At 43.2% G+C, this 14,390-nt stretch overlaps 1 protein-coding gene across 2 annotated transcripts in view; it reads right to left on the minus strand.

Moving 5' to 3' along the window:
- Nucleotides 1–14,390, minus strand: part of POU6F2 (POU class 6 homeobox 2) — a 434,582-nt gene that overhangs the window by 729 nt on the left and 419,463 nt on the right. For both annotated transcript variants that reach the window (XM_069462202.1, XM_069462203.1), the window contains 2 exons: nt 11,907–12,075; nt 3,235–3,403 (listed from right to left, as the gene is read on the minus strand). In XM_069462202.1, coding sequence (XP_069318303.1) covers nt 3,235–3,403; nt 11,907–12,075 — 338 coding nt within the window. The remainder of the gene's footprint in view (nt 1–3,234; nt 3,404–11,906; nt 12,076–14,390) is intronic.

A 14,390-nucleotide genomic window follows, 5' to 3' on the forward strand; every position in this document is an offset into this window, starting at 1 on the left:
ACGCACGGGCTAGCGACACGGGCACGCCAACGACTCGCGGGCCTTTCCCTTGCTAACGCTGAGAGCTAAGCTTTGCTTTTAACGGTACCAGCTCCATTTCCCCAATCTTCAGAATTCTTAAGGCAAAAATTAACGCTAGCAAGTGACATCAAAGACAACAGTGGTCACGGTCTTTTGCTTAAAATGATATGTTTTGCATTTGGTTTTAAGTTCCCCCCATTGACTTGGTTATAAAAATGTTACAGCTATTATCATAGTCAGTGATGGCAACTGGGACGTTGTTTTTTATGGCTCCCTTTTCATCTCTCTCTCTTGTGTCTCATTTTAACTTCTCGCTCTCTGGGAACAAACAATTTTCACCCTATGTAAGTTAACAACATGCCCCTTTTCCAGGTGAAACACAGCCTGTCCCTACTTTGCTGTTCTGGCTCAAACAGCTGGACACATTGTAATTACTATGGAACACCCCACCCCTGGGTGTGCTAAGGCCACCTCATGCCTTCCAAACACCGTCTAGCATAATGGTGTACTTTTGCACCAGGGCATCAAGCTGTGTTTAATGTGTGATATCTGCAAACTGTACTTGAACGATATCATTTTCTGTAAATGAGGTCTTCTATGTATCAATTGCCATCAGCAATTCTTTGCTACATTGACTTTAAAAAATATGAAGCATCTTGGACAAAATTATATAGAGTGTTTTAAGAGGTCATCCTGGTACCAAACTCATACTCACTCTCAACGAAAAACAGAAAAGTACCAATTCCTTTTGTTTGTTTGTTTATTCTATATCCAAATTCACAACCCTCCAGTATGGCAACTTTGGATACATAGAATTCCCCTCTCTCTTTTAAAGCATTCCATGCTGTTGAAAAGCAACCGTCTGACTGCAGAGTGCATCTTATTACAAACGGTCTGTTCTCACAGAGCTAAAATGAGCCCGCATGAGTCAGTCAGAATATGTTTAGTAAGGATGCTTGCAAAGGGATGGAATAGGCCTTCTTTGTGTGCCATATTCTTACTTTTGGCAGCACATCTTAGATCTCCCATAATGTGATAAGCAGCACAAATAATATCGAATCCTAATGCAATTGCCAGAGCATTCTCTTCCATGTGGAGTTCAAGGCATTATTTGTTTATCTGTTAATTTTTGAAAAACTCAACTTCTAGTACTGATTAAGGAGAGGAGAAGTACATTTATTTTCAGTCCAAAGTGAACTAATAATTTAATGTTATTTAATGAGCTTGTTATTTGTGGGAAGCTCCCCCAAAAGCTCTCATTGTTGTGCTAATTTGCCACATACCACATTTTGCCATGATTTGCCATGAAAGCCCCAAAGCTTCCATTCTGAATAGCGTGGCAACAGTCTTTACAGAGCCATGGTACCAGGGGACAGAGCTGGTGATAGGGCTGTTGAGTGCACTGGTGGCGTCTTTTTCTCTGTGACTCTGATAAGGAGGGACTCACAGCAGTGCCTACGGGTCACTGCAGCTAATAAGGGACAAGTGTCACCTGTGTGCAGGCTCTAATGCAGATTCCTTCTTACCCTTAGAATTCACTTAAATTGTTCCAATGTAAAATCTTGGTCTTTCATTTTTTTCTTCCCTTGGTAGATAGCTCCTAAACTGATCTCCCTGAAACACTGGAAGCCAGAATCCCAACATATAGCTGCCTAAAGTCAAGGCATCTTACATGTTCTATTATCCTGGGAATTCCCAAGGTCTATGCATTTCAGCCCCAGATTTTTGGTTCCCTCCTGGAGAGGACTTTAGAAATTAACATATTTGATTGGAAATGCCAAGAGATGCTAGGTGTATGAGTTAAAACATTAGCTAGCACTTACATCAATAAAAGGAAATCACATTTTAGGACTAAAAATAAGTGAAAGAGGAATTTAGCAACAATAGAAAATTGGCAACAACTTAAAAACCTGTGGCTGCCTTTATCCCAAGGCTGTCAAGATGAAACAAAATTAATGTTTCCCAACAGGGAGCAAACGGTATTCATATCATTGATGCTGCTTGTTAGTGTTGATGCTTCTGTACATGTTGTTTGGAATAACATATACAAGCCTTGAAACAAATTTCCCAGCAGTAGTATCCTTGTATAGACTGAATAAAGGTTATTTTCTACAGGGAGGTATCTTATAAGAAAAAACAGTAGGGGAGGCCATAGAAGTGAGAGGATCCTATGGTGCTTTTTGTATTTAACAACAATCAATGGGTTTTATGGAAAATCATTGAGCAAAATGTGAGCTGCAAGCTACTACCCCATACTGATGTTATTTATAACCTTAGTCTTAAACTGCAGGAAAAGTACACTTCCGTCCTTTGGGGAATACATTAAAAGTATAAAGAGCAGATAAAAAGACAGCATTTCATGGATCACCAAGAACAAAATCCACTTAAATGAGTTTAGAGTTGGTTTCTTGGCTTTTCCTGATGGAGGAGGACTCATAAGGCATTGCCCAAGAGGAAAAAGCTCTTACCGAAGTGCCTTTGTTACCTCATGCATAAACATGGGATTAGTGCAACACACACATGCATGCATGGGGTCTGCTTCTGACGACTTAACCCGGATCAACTTGAACACAACCAAGGCTGGATTCTGTCACTTATTTATTTAATTTGGGGGGGTGGTGAAAAAGGTTAGGCCAGATTCTTACTACCCTTTTCTGAGCCATTTAAAGCAGCCACTCTTTTTTTTTTTTTTTTTTTTAAAAGATGTGCTTTTAAAGCTGCATCTGGGAAGGCAAGTTAAAACCTTCAAGGTCAGAAGATGGTTAATTTTTTTTTTTTTTAATGTGTGTTTTCTTGGAAAATCCTGATAGCCATCTCTGGGCAGAAATAGTGGAAATGTTAACACAAATTAGGACTGGCAGCTTTACAACATTTGCTCAGGATACCTATGAGCACACAGCAGTCGGTGGCTCTCAGCTGCATAGGAGTGTGGGCCCAGAAGGAAGGCCCCTGGCTCCCGGGTAGTGTATTTCCAATGAGACTGCCTTGGAGGTTCTTTGTGAGTTGACAGGAGTTATCAAGCCAGGACCCCAAAATCTGCTTCAGCACCTCCATCTGCAGCAAGATCATCAATCCCAATACATAACTGCCCCAAACTTTGTTCCCACACTCTGCCCCTCCAGCTTTGCCCACCCAAAGAAGAAAAGCTGAGCCGTGAGGACAAACGAGGCCCAGGCCAGCCAGGAGAGGTGACAGCATGCAGGCGCGGGTTACCTGCAGATGGCCGACTGGCTGTACGCGGGCCCCTCTGTAGCACTGAGCGCCTGGCCCACCTGAGTCTGGGTCAGGCCAAGGGACAGGCGACGGATTTTAAAAGCTTTGGCAAATTCTCGGATCTCCTCCAGATTAACCCCATCCACCTCACCCGCTGCCATTTGAGGATCTGTGGAGATGTTTTTAGAAATAGGATCAATACGTCAACACACGACCGAGCAGTATTTGTTCATTACGGTTTATAAGAAAGTGGCTCTCTTTAACAGCAGAGAGGTGGGGAACCATCACAGAACGTCCTTTTTGTCTCCCAGGTGAGGCACCCAAGACTCCACCCTCAACTCATTACACCTCCACAAATCGTCCTTCGAGATGTTTCTACCCCGGATAAAACCGCAGCCTGCTGCCACTGCCACCTGCCCAATGCCAGAGCACGCTCCTCAAAGAACAACCAGCATGGGGAGGCACTTCTTAGGGGGTGCAACTCCATTCTGCCCATAAATATGTCCCAATATTATGCAAAAATATAAAAATGGAAAGGTTTCCATTTGCATTATCTTCATTGGGAATCTTTAGCACTAAAAATTGCCCTTGGAGAAAATAATATTGTGTGTTTTGCCTTTACCTGATACTGCTGCAGCCAGACTAACAGACGGTGATGTTGCCTAATTTCTTACATCCACATTAGCCCCTCAGAAGAGCGTGCTTATGAAACTGCAAGAATAATATTGTCTTTCCCCTCCCCCCATAGTAGTTTACTGACACAGACGCCTTTGTCCCCTGAAAGGGCACATAATAAAAAATGCCTACCACAGGAAGGCTCCTTTGGTGCTGGATAACGCGGTCAATTTAGGACTTATCAAGGGAAATGACACAACAGCTGGAGAATGAAACTTCCCCCCCCCCCCCCCCCCCCCCCCCCCCCCCCCCCCGGCTACTGATCCCTGGATAAATGAAAGCGTACACCAAGCTGGAGACAGCATGGGCTGGGGATGGTGGAAGATTTCAAAGTGCTGCTCAATCCTGCCTGTAGCGAAGCCATTCTCCCTGTGAGCTGACGCTATTGTTCTTCCCCTCATTCCTCCCACTTAGGTGAAAAGTTTTTCTCTTCCTCTTTCTGCACAATAACCCATCAATTTCAGTAAATTCAAGTACTTGTCCAAGCACTGTGGTGGACTGTGTTACTGTTCTGGGCTCAGGGCTGTAGTAACTCTGGTTGTTACAAAAAAAAAAAAAAAAATTTAAACATTTGCATGCCAAATGCCAATTTTTCATGAACTTTTAAATAAGGATGTTAATATCTGTGGGGAGCTTAGAGCTTCATGTATAGATTCTCTCAGTACTGGGGAGAATCCAGCCCAAAGAAAATAGACTCTGCAAATAGAATCAGCAATATGGGTGTACATTGTACCTTTATCTTCACGTTAAAAAAAAGATCCTGTAGAATTTTTACCTGTCATTAGTCATAATTTTGTTGTAGAAAGATTGAAAAGTGGTGCAACCACTGTGATCAGTCTGTAAGTGTTTTCTAAAGTGACTCCTGGGAGTCAGGAGTAGCGGGAAGGGGCAAGAGAAATAACAGAAACAGTCCCAGCGTCTGTGGAGTTTACAGTCTATAGGGCGTTGGGATCCAATACTAATGCATAAGAAACAATTAGAGAAAAATAGCAGGCAGAGTATCATCAAGAGCTAATAGTGTGACACCCACACTGGGTGTGCAGAGAAGGGAGAGAGGACATCAGGGAGGATTCATCTGGGTCTTCCCCAATGGACAGGGTTCAGAGAATGGAGGGGCCAGATCTGGTCAGTGTGAAGAGTGGGCACACAAGACAGATGCAGCGAGGAGCAGAGCACTGTGGGGGCCTGCAGGGTTGCTGGGCAGAATAGGAGCTCATGCTAGGAGTGATGAATATTTCAGGGTAGCACATTGAGAATCCATCCATGTGCATAGTCAGGGACGGGGTGGGTGACTATAAAACTGGTTTGACTAAGATTAATTAAAATCTTACTTTTTCTCCCTAAACTACACTCCCCCACCCCCCAGGCCGGCAACACTTAGTTACTGAAAGACGTGTTTGGGTCGTCCATGGTGGAGGCAGCGCTTTGGATCTTAAATCCTACCCGCATATCTGCCTGGACTCGTTAAGGATTGTGGGAGGTCACCTCTGGCACACCGCAGCCTTGAGCATCTTCCCTCTTCATGAAAAAAATCCCTAGAGCAGAAGTTGCAAATGAGCAGCTTGCAAATAAAACCCAGCTTTCCTAATGCTTAAAAATTTTTAAAAAATTACTTGCCAACATGTAAACTTCGATTTCTAAAGAAAAATCTAGGTTTTCCACGTTCTTTTGAAATGTTAGAAGATTTGGCAGCACGGGATGTCCATTTGCATTTGGTAATGCTCAGTCGGCTGGAACTGATTCTGGTTGCCCCTTCAGCTCCTCGGCATCCTCCTGCCAGCCCGCATCGGACCTGCTGCCTGCTCAGCCTGTTCCGTGACCCTGCGTTTGTTTAGATCATGCATTCTTAATGGGGCTCATATTGATTCTGGGGTGGGGCGGGAGGGAAAGTAGGAAGAGTCTTAGATAGTACAATATGCGGCTCCTCAAAGGGCCACAGTGCATCAGCAGAACAGATATGCAGTATATCTGTGCTATCAAAATGTCATGGGGGGAAGGAGGACAATTAGGATAAAAATAAATACACAAAGCCTCCTTGCAAGGAGAATGGGGTGTTAACATTAATAAAGTAATAGTTGAGAAACGCTGGTTTGGAGCACAGAGGGCAACTTGATATGGAATGGTATGGGGGGAGAGGGGTCTGGCCTCCCCCAGGAAAGAGGGAAGAGGGGCTTGGCAGCCTTGCAAGGGTGGGCATGGAGGTTCAAAACTGAAAAAATGGAAGCCGGAGACTTTCCTCGGAACAATATGGCTTTTAGGACTGTGGTGGTGGTAATTCAGCAGGTATTGGAGTCACGTGCTGGGGCCCAGGGATGTACATTTTAAACAAGAACCTCAGGGGATCCTGATGCAGAGGATCAGCTGACCTCACTTACAGGAATCTTTCTGTATGGCTGGGCCTGGCCCAGTCTGGGTGTGGTGCCCTCTGTGTGCCATCATCTTTCCTGACCCTTTACCATTACTACTCAGCAGGTTCCACTACACAGAAGACCTGCTGCCCCACCTGTATAGGGCCGATGGGCCAGAGGGGCTTCCGTGCAGGCACCCCATGCCGGCCCTTTCCTCAGCCCACCCCCAGCACGTGTGGCAGCGGCACAGGTCTGGGAGTCAGCTGGCTGGGGTTGCCAGTGTAGTCTATGGTTGGGGAGAGAGTTCTCCGAGCAAAGCTAAACCGCCCTTTTGGGAAGTAAAATTTTTGCCTTTATTAGCCCTATTTCTAGATCAACTAGAATCAGTTGAATTATCCAGCACCTGAGGGGCCGGTCTGTAACTGGTAGGGTTTCGTGGTCTGCTTCAGTCTCGGGGCCTGACTTAGCAGTGCGGTACTGGGCAGGTTTATGACTCGAGTTGCAATTTCATGTAAATGTCTCCTGTCATCTTTCTTTTCTTCTCCTGCTACCTCTATTGTTTTTGTCTCCTCACTAGTTCCTTGAGACTAGAAACAAAATCTGCATTTGTGATGGCGTAGGTTGCTTTTTGGCAGATTCCTGACAATAATCAGAATTGAAAAGGAAGCTGTGGACTCTTAGCTCCCATGCTGTGAGTGGTGTTGTACGGATTGTTGAACTTTCGCTCTAAAGCTCAGAGAGATGGGCAGGAGCCCCAGCCACTGAGCCCTGTGTCTTCCACGGGGCCCCAACAAACATTCATTACACCAGAAAGCTGTATTCCTTCTTCCTCTTCTTACGTAGTTTCCACTCTTGTACCTTCTCCTGGTTCTACTTAGAGAGGTGATAAGATAGGAATTCTCGTGCAATTTAAACAGGGTGGTGTGGTGGTCTGCTGGACAAAGGCCGGGGAAGGGGAACTCAACTTCTCTTCATGCAATTTTTTGATTGCTACAGGTGAGCTGCTCAGCTTTCTTTATATTAGTGTTCTTACCCATAAAACTCAGTTGGCAAAATGCATTATTATGGTTTTGCGCCATGGGTTCCAAGATTATAGAAGTCTCCCCATCCAAAGAAGGAGTCCATGCCTACAGAAATATTACCTTTACTCTGATTACAACATGTGGGATTTGTCTTCATATACCGGGAGAACTTATTAGATGGTGTCTGTGAGATGTTTTGAACTAATCAAAAGACTAATGCTATTTTTATCCCAAAGTTTCTGTCTTAAACTCTTGAGATTGTTTCACTGTGGGAACAATTTCCCTTCCATACAGGCTATGTACTTTTCAGCTTGAGGACAGAAAACAAGAGGCGAATGTGGTAAAGGAGGCTTTCCTAGAATGTTGCCTGAGCTCTCAACAAAGCTCAGTTTGACATTCTGGCCTGGAACAGGTCAGTCTGGCTTTCTGTCATCCATTCTCCCGGCTCTGGGGAGGTTGGGCTAATTTTAAGGATGAATCTGAGGCCACCTTGTGGGAACCTCAGGGGGAACCCTCAGATTTCCCACAAGGTAGATCCAGCACCTTTAACCAGCTCGAGGGCAACACCCAGTCTGGGGTTGCTCTGGACTGAGGAGGAAGTAACACCTTTTATAGAAGTTTGCTGCAGATTAAGTCAGCCCAATATATTAAATAAAGGGCCAGCAACGGCAGTGACGGCCAGGGTCCAGCCTGAGTCTGACCCTTGATCAACCTATAAAGAGAGTAACTGGCCCGTAGGATAGACTGGCATTGAAAATTGGCAGTGACTCCTAAGCATAATGATGGTGTTTCCCAAATCAAATCTGGAATGCATGGACGGAAAAGTAAAAAGATTTTTATGGGAGCCAGATGCAAAGTGTGTGAAAACCAGTCTGTTTTGTAGAATCTGGTTGCACGGTCACTGGGCCCACACTGAACCGAGTGCTCACGGTGCATCAATCAGGACAGCTATTTTGCTTTTCCTTTTTGTTTTTTAAATTTAGCTCTTTCCTACCATTAGCCTGGGTATCAGTAAGGGGTTGCTAAGTGGGTTGAGCAGTCACCGTGCATCAACATCATCCTTCTGTGATCCCTGACCGTGGGGTTGTTATGGGGATAATATGCAGCTTTAAAGAAGCATGAATTAACTATCTTATGTAAACATCTGTCTGGCTTTTTAGTGCTATTCTCACAACAAATAATGGGCATATTTACCAAATATTTCTGGGAAATAAACCATTTGGGAATGTGCAATTTAATTTGGGAGAACAGCATACTTGCAATGTGGTGACTTCATTGGGTTGTGGAAATAGCGTGAACTGTGAATCAGGGGTTTCACTGTGCTGCATGCTATCACCATGCATCTTTATGTTCACTCTATAGTTCTGGTTTTTCTGGGACTAGCTATAAGTCCTTTGCTGTCTAAGGATCATGCTAAGGGGTTTTAAAAAAAGTGTACTGGAAAAAAGAAAAAACCCAGCAAGCAAGCAAAATCCTCAAATTTACCTATTTCTAAATGGTACACTATAAATCTTAAACCAAATTGGGACATTTGTCAAGTCAAGAAAAGTATGATTTTTCTCCTAGATTTTCCAAAAGCCCTCCTTTTAGAAACTATATCTATCCCTGATGACTAAGGAGACTGAGCAAGGTAAGACAGGGTAAGGTGTGTAGGTACTATGAATAGGTACTGTGTAGATGTTCTAACAAGTGTGAGTATTCGGTAATTCTGAGCCCAGCTGTGCTGTTCTTTGCATGTGAAGATTCTGTTATCATTACTAAGACATTAACTTGGCATTCTTTTGCTTGGAGTGGGAAAGAGTCTTGTATGATCCACCAAATTTAGTTCATCTGGCATATAGCTGGTTGGCCAACATTAGATTGAGAGATTTTTGATAACATGGACTCCTCACTGGCTGAGGTTTTGCCAAAGGTTCTGTGGTATTCTGATATAATGGGAAACATATATTTGGTCTCTGTCTTGGGTTCCTGGCCCAGAGCTCCTAAAATCCTTGTAATTTCCTAAGTGTGCTAGAAGCATCTTTTGTTTTAATATTTAGTCTTTGATCCCCGATTCTGACAGAGCTCATAAATCCCTTGGAATTTCTTGGGTGATAGGAACATCTTTTGTTCTAATGAGGTGCCTCTTTGAGGGCTTCTGGGTAGCTTCAGGATGGTGGCTGGCTATCAGAAAGACCCAGCCATGATTAGAAGCTTGGAACTTTCAGTTCCACCCACATCCTCCAGGGAGGGAAGAAGAGCTGGAGATTGAGTTAACAATTGATCATGCCTACATGATGAAGCCTCCATAAAAATCACTAAAATATGGAATTTGGAGAGATTCAGAGTTGGTGAACACATCCACTTGCCTAGAGGGTGGTGTACCCCAACTCCACGGGGACAGAAGTTCCTGCACTTTGGGTCTTTTGTGACCTTGTCCTATATATCTCTTCATCTGGCTGTTCATCTGCATTCTTTATCATATCCTTTATAGTAAACCAGTAAACGTTAAGTGTTTCCCTGAGTTCTGTGAAATTCACTCTGTGGTTGGGTTTTGAGACAGAAGGGAATTAACTAAACAACATGCTTAAAATCTGTAGCAACTGTTAAGTCCAGCAATGGGTTTTTGCAAAATCTGACTCCCAGTGGTACTGCTAGAGCCTCTTATGCCTGCCAGAGAAGACTGTAGAGGCCAGTGTGGGCTCCTCTTTCAGGCTTTGCATATGAATTTGGAGTGTCCTGCTTCACGTGCATGTGGTAAAAAAGTTTCTCTTCTCCGAGTCTTTCTATTTCACATCAAGGATATGTAACATGGTTCACTCACCATAAACCTAGAACTTCGATGTCCCGATGGCCACTGTGCAATTGAAATTCCACCTATCCCATTAAGTAGCTCTGTTACTGATTTCTGAAAAAGGTTAATCCTTCCCTGTCCGGCTTGTGACAAGTGACTAGAGTGAACCCAGTTCCACCCACCCATCTGTCTGCTGTCCCTCCATCCCATTTATCCAATTCTATATCCATCTAACATGTATTAACTATTAATATTTACCTTGTGTAAAACACTGTGTTAGTCGCTGGGGGGTATGTGTGGTTTGTACATTTGTTTCATATTTAACTTATTTTTTCCTTGATAAGACGCTTAACTTTGGTACCTTTTCTTTCAGGACCAAAGCTTAACAGCCTGCCCTAAATTTATGACTTTGCTGCCATTTAGAAACAGAACATTTTGCAGAATATTGAATTGGAACAAAGTTTGAATCTTTTCCCACAACAACCCTAGGAGAGGTTTTTTTTAATTGGGAAAAATTTGGCTATAATTAAATCAATTTTATCCATGATTTTATTCAAGTAAGACTAGGGTTTCTGGCCCAAATGAAGAGGTTTGTATATCTAAACAACCTAAAATATGGTTGATGGAAAACTGCATATGTATGCTGAATTTCTGTTTGGTTTTGACCATCTTTAAGATCAAGAGCCTCAGGCTAGTCCATTGAAGTACCTGGGCATTCTAACATCTTTCCATAATGCCTCATTTCATTCTCTTCCCCGCCTACAAGCATCTTTCTTGCCTGAATTATCCATATAATAGAAATATATATATATATATATATATACACACACACATAAAATTATTTTTCTTTTGGGGGGTTCCTTGTCGGGGGAGGACATGGCAACACTCCATTTGGATTTGTGTTACCAGATTTGTCCCATAATTTGTGAGGATTCTTTTGTTCCTGTTATAACAGATCATTCACGACGCCTGACCAAACACGGACCCTCACGTGTCCTCATTTCATGGCACAGGTGCCTATGCGGTGCTGTAGCCCTTGAAACCCACAGCCACTGGGTTTTTGGCCCCTAATGGATTGCAATCTATGTACATGTTCTGAGATTTTATATATAAGTAAAAATTGCACTAAAGGTGAATAACTGACATTAAATCAGACCATTGTCCTGTTGATCTTAACATGTTTCTATTTGCATGTCATAAATAAGCTATTTTCACCTAGGGCCAAATAGCATTTCTAAAAATTATATATGTATGTATCTGTGTGTGTGTGTATCTCACCTGGTCAGAAAGGCAGAATTTCAGGCTTATTTTATTTTATGAATGGTTGTTCAGAGACTTCTCATCTGATTCCTGCCCATGCAGCTTCCGTCACATGCCACTGAAGGCGGCTCATTGTGCACACACACCCACCCGCCCACAGGCATGCTCTCTTTTATTTCCTCTGACACCTACAAATAGAACGGCAGGGGACTTCAAATGCACAGAAAAGCAGCTTGACCTGCCAGCTGAGTGCCTGTTGTTGGTTATTTCAGTTCTGACCTATGTGGCTCATGCCCTGCAAGCTGATCAGTTTCGACCTTCTGAAGTGGCAGGACTGACTCAGCACATCAGGAGCCACTTAAGATGGAACCCAGCCCCTGACACGTGGCAAACATGCACTCATCCAGGGGGTGTGCTCTGGGGGCCTGCTTCCCTAGGGAACCATCTGGTCCTGGGCATGGACTTCATGGCGGGGAGAAGGAGAGAGAGAGAGAGAGAGAGAGACAGACAGAGAGAGAGAGAGAGAGAGAAAGCATTGCAAATAGGCAACAAGAAGGCCACCATGACTTAAACCGAGCCAGAAAGGATACTTACTGCTGACTAACTGGCCCACGCTCAAAGCTGAAGAAGAGGAGGATGAGGAGGAAGAAGAGGAAGCCTGCCGGACGGGACTTTGAGACATGGATGCTTGGCTGTGAGCCAGGTGCAGAAGGTTGCCTTGAGAGGCTGCTTGACCCACTGACGTCTGGGAGGGTTGGTGGAGCTACATGGGGGGATGTAAAAAAATACACAAATGAATGAAAATTAGGGCGAAAATGCCAGGGAACAGAAGTTTCATCTGGAGTTGACTCATTTTATTTCTAAGAATATATACTTCTCAGGAACAGTGCACGCCCTACTCAACAGGCAGGAATTTTTTGTATATATTATGTTGCCGATTGCTTGACAGGCACCTTATTAGTAATTCTACATATACTATTAATTCCCTACTTGGCTTGCTAGAGCACCCAGTTTTCTACATTTCTCGACTGTGGTGTGTGGCTGGACTCCTTCTGCCTATTCATTTAATTACAGTTCGCTTGACAAGCTTCTCAAGTAAGTGTAGATAAAATATAACACAATCAACTCGGAATTCGAAACTTAAGCTTAAGGATGTGGCTGTGCTTCACCATTTTATCTTATGTAACTGGTATTTTTGGGCAAGTTCCAATTTAGGCTGAGTGTATATGGGAACTTTCTGTTCTCCCAGACTCAAGAGTCCGGATAGATTACTATGGAGTTGGTAAAATGCTCTCTCATGTCCCATAGAAAATTAAGAGAGAAGGTGAGGAGTCAGGACAAAAATATCCAGTAATATTTGTAGCTTTCAGTTCTTATTCTTACTCTGTGCCAGCCACTGTGTTAAGGACATTCATTTAATTCTCACATCAGCCTGTGGTGTGAGTACTACTGTGACCCCTCTTTTACAACAAGGAAGCCGAGGCACAGAGAAGTTAAAGGATTTCATAGGTTCATCCAGCTGGTGTGGAGGAGCTGGTCTCTGGACTTAGGAAGTCTGACCCTGGGGCGTGAGCTGTTAGTCACAATGCCACAAGGAAGAATTAATTTAATTTTTAAAATTTTGTGTGCATCAAAGGAGATCGTCTTTACATGCATTTATTCATTATTCCTTTACAGGTTATTGAAGGACTGATGCTGGTGAGAGGAGCTCAGCTGAGGAGAGGAAGGAGAGAGGACAGGGAAACGATTGCAGGTTCTAGGTCCCCTTGGAGGCCTGGGAGGGATCTCTCTCCATCGTGTGTTGCAGGTGGACAATTAGTCTCAGTATTAAGCACCTTTGTCAATTGGATATAGCACTTTTTGGTTTACAAAGTGTTTTTATATCCATCATCACACTCTCAGAGGTGTAGCATGGTTTCTATAAAAGGGAGTCAGCCTGGGAATAGCATTAGATCAGGCCTTGGACTTTGGTGGAGAGCCAACCCCCAAACTGGCACCATTCTGGGGTCTACCACCTTCCCAGCAGCTAAGAGCCAGCCTGCAGTGTTTCAACTTCACATTTGTCAGTGCTTTCCCAGCGTGTGTGTGTTCAGCTTTTCATTCAACTTTATTAAGATATAATTTACATATAATAAAATACACCCATTTTAAACATAAAGTGTGATGTGTTTTGTTAAATATGTACACTTGCGAAACCATCACCATCACAGTCAAGATATAGATGCTTCTCATCATTCCACAACATTCCCTCACCCCTTTTGCAATCAATTTCCCTCCAACTTCCTGCCTCAGACAACCACTGCTCTGCTTTCTGTCACTATGGATTCATCGGTGAGATTCCAGAAATGGAATCATATAGTATGTACTCTTTTTGTATCTGGCTTCTTTTGCTTGGAATGGTATTTTCAAAATTCATCCATACTATTGCATGCATCAGTAGCTCATTCCTTTTTATTGCTGAATAGTATTTATGTATATATACAAAAATGATATATTGTTTATCCATTCATCTATTGGTAGGCATTTGGGTTGTTTCCAGTTTGGGACTATGACGAATAAAGCTGTTATACACATTTATGTACAAGTTTGTGTGTCTACTTGTGTTTTTGTTTCTCTTTTGTAAATACCTAGGAATGGAATTAGTGGATCGTACTATAAATGCATATTTAACTTTTTGAGAAACTCTCAAACTATTTTCCAAAGTGGTTGTACCATTTTATATTCACACCAGCAGTGTATAAGAATTCCAGTTGCTCCACATCCTCACCAACACTTGGGATTGTCAATCTTTTTAATTCCCTAAAATGTTTTTAGCCATCAAGTTAACATTTTATCTTCAAACAATTACTGGTAAGGGGCTAATTTGGAAATGTGCTTAAGGAGCTGTTTGCCCTTCTGATCGCCTATAGTATTAATAAATAGTAGCTCCCCCTATCCACATGCTATTCCTATGCAGCAGACACGCCTAGTATGATTATGAGAAGTAAATGGCCCAAGGCCACCTGGCTGCTGAATATTAGAATCCAGGCTCCCACCTCATAGTTCAGGGCTCTTCCCAGGGTTCTATCTGTCCCTCCT

The sequence above is a fragment of the Eulemur rufifrons genome, chromosome 29 (assembly GCF_041146395.1).
Source record: "Eulemur rufifrons isolate Redbay chromosome 29, OSU_ERuf_1, whole genome shotgun sequence".
Taxonomy (NCBI): Eukaryota; Metazoa; Chordata; class Mammalia; order Primates; family Lemuridae; genus Eulemur; species Eulemur rufifrons.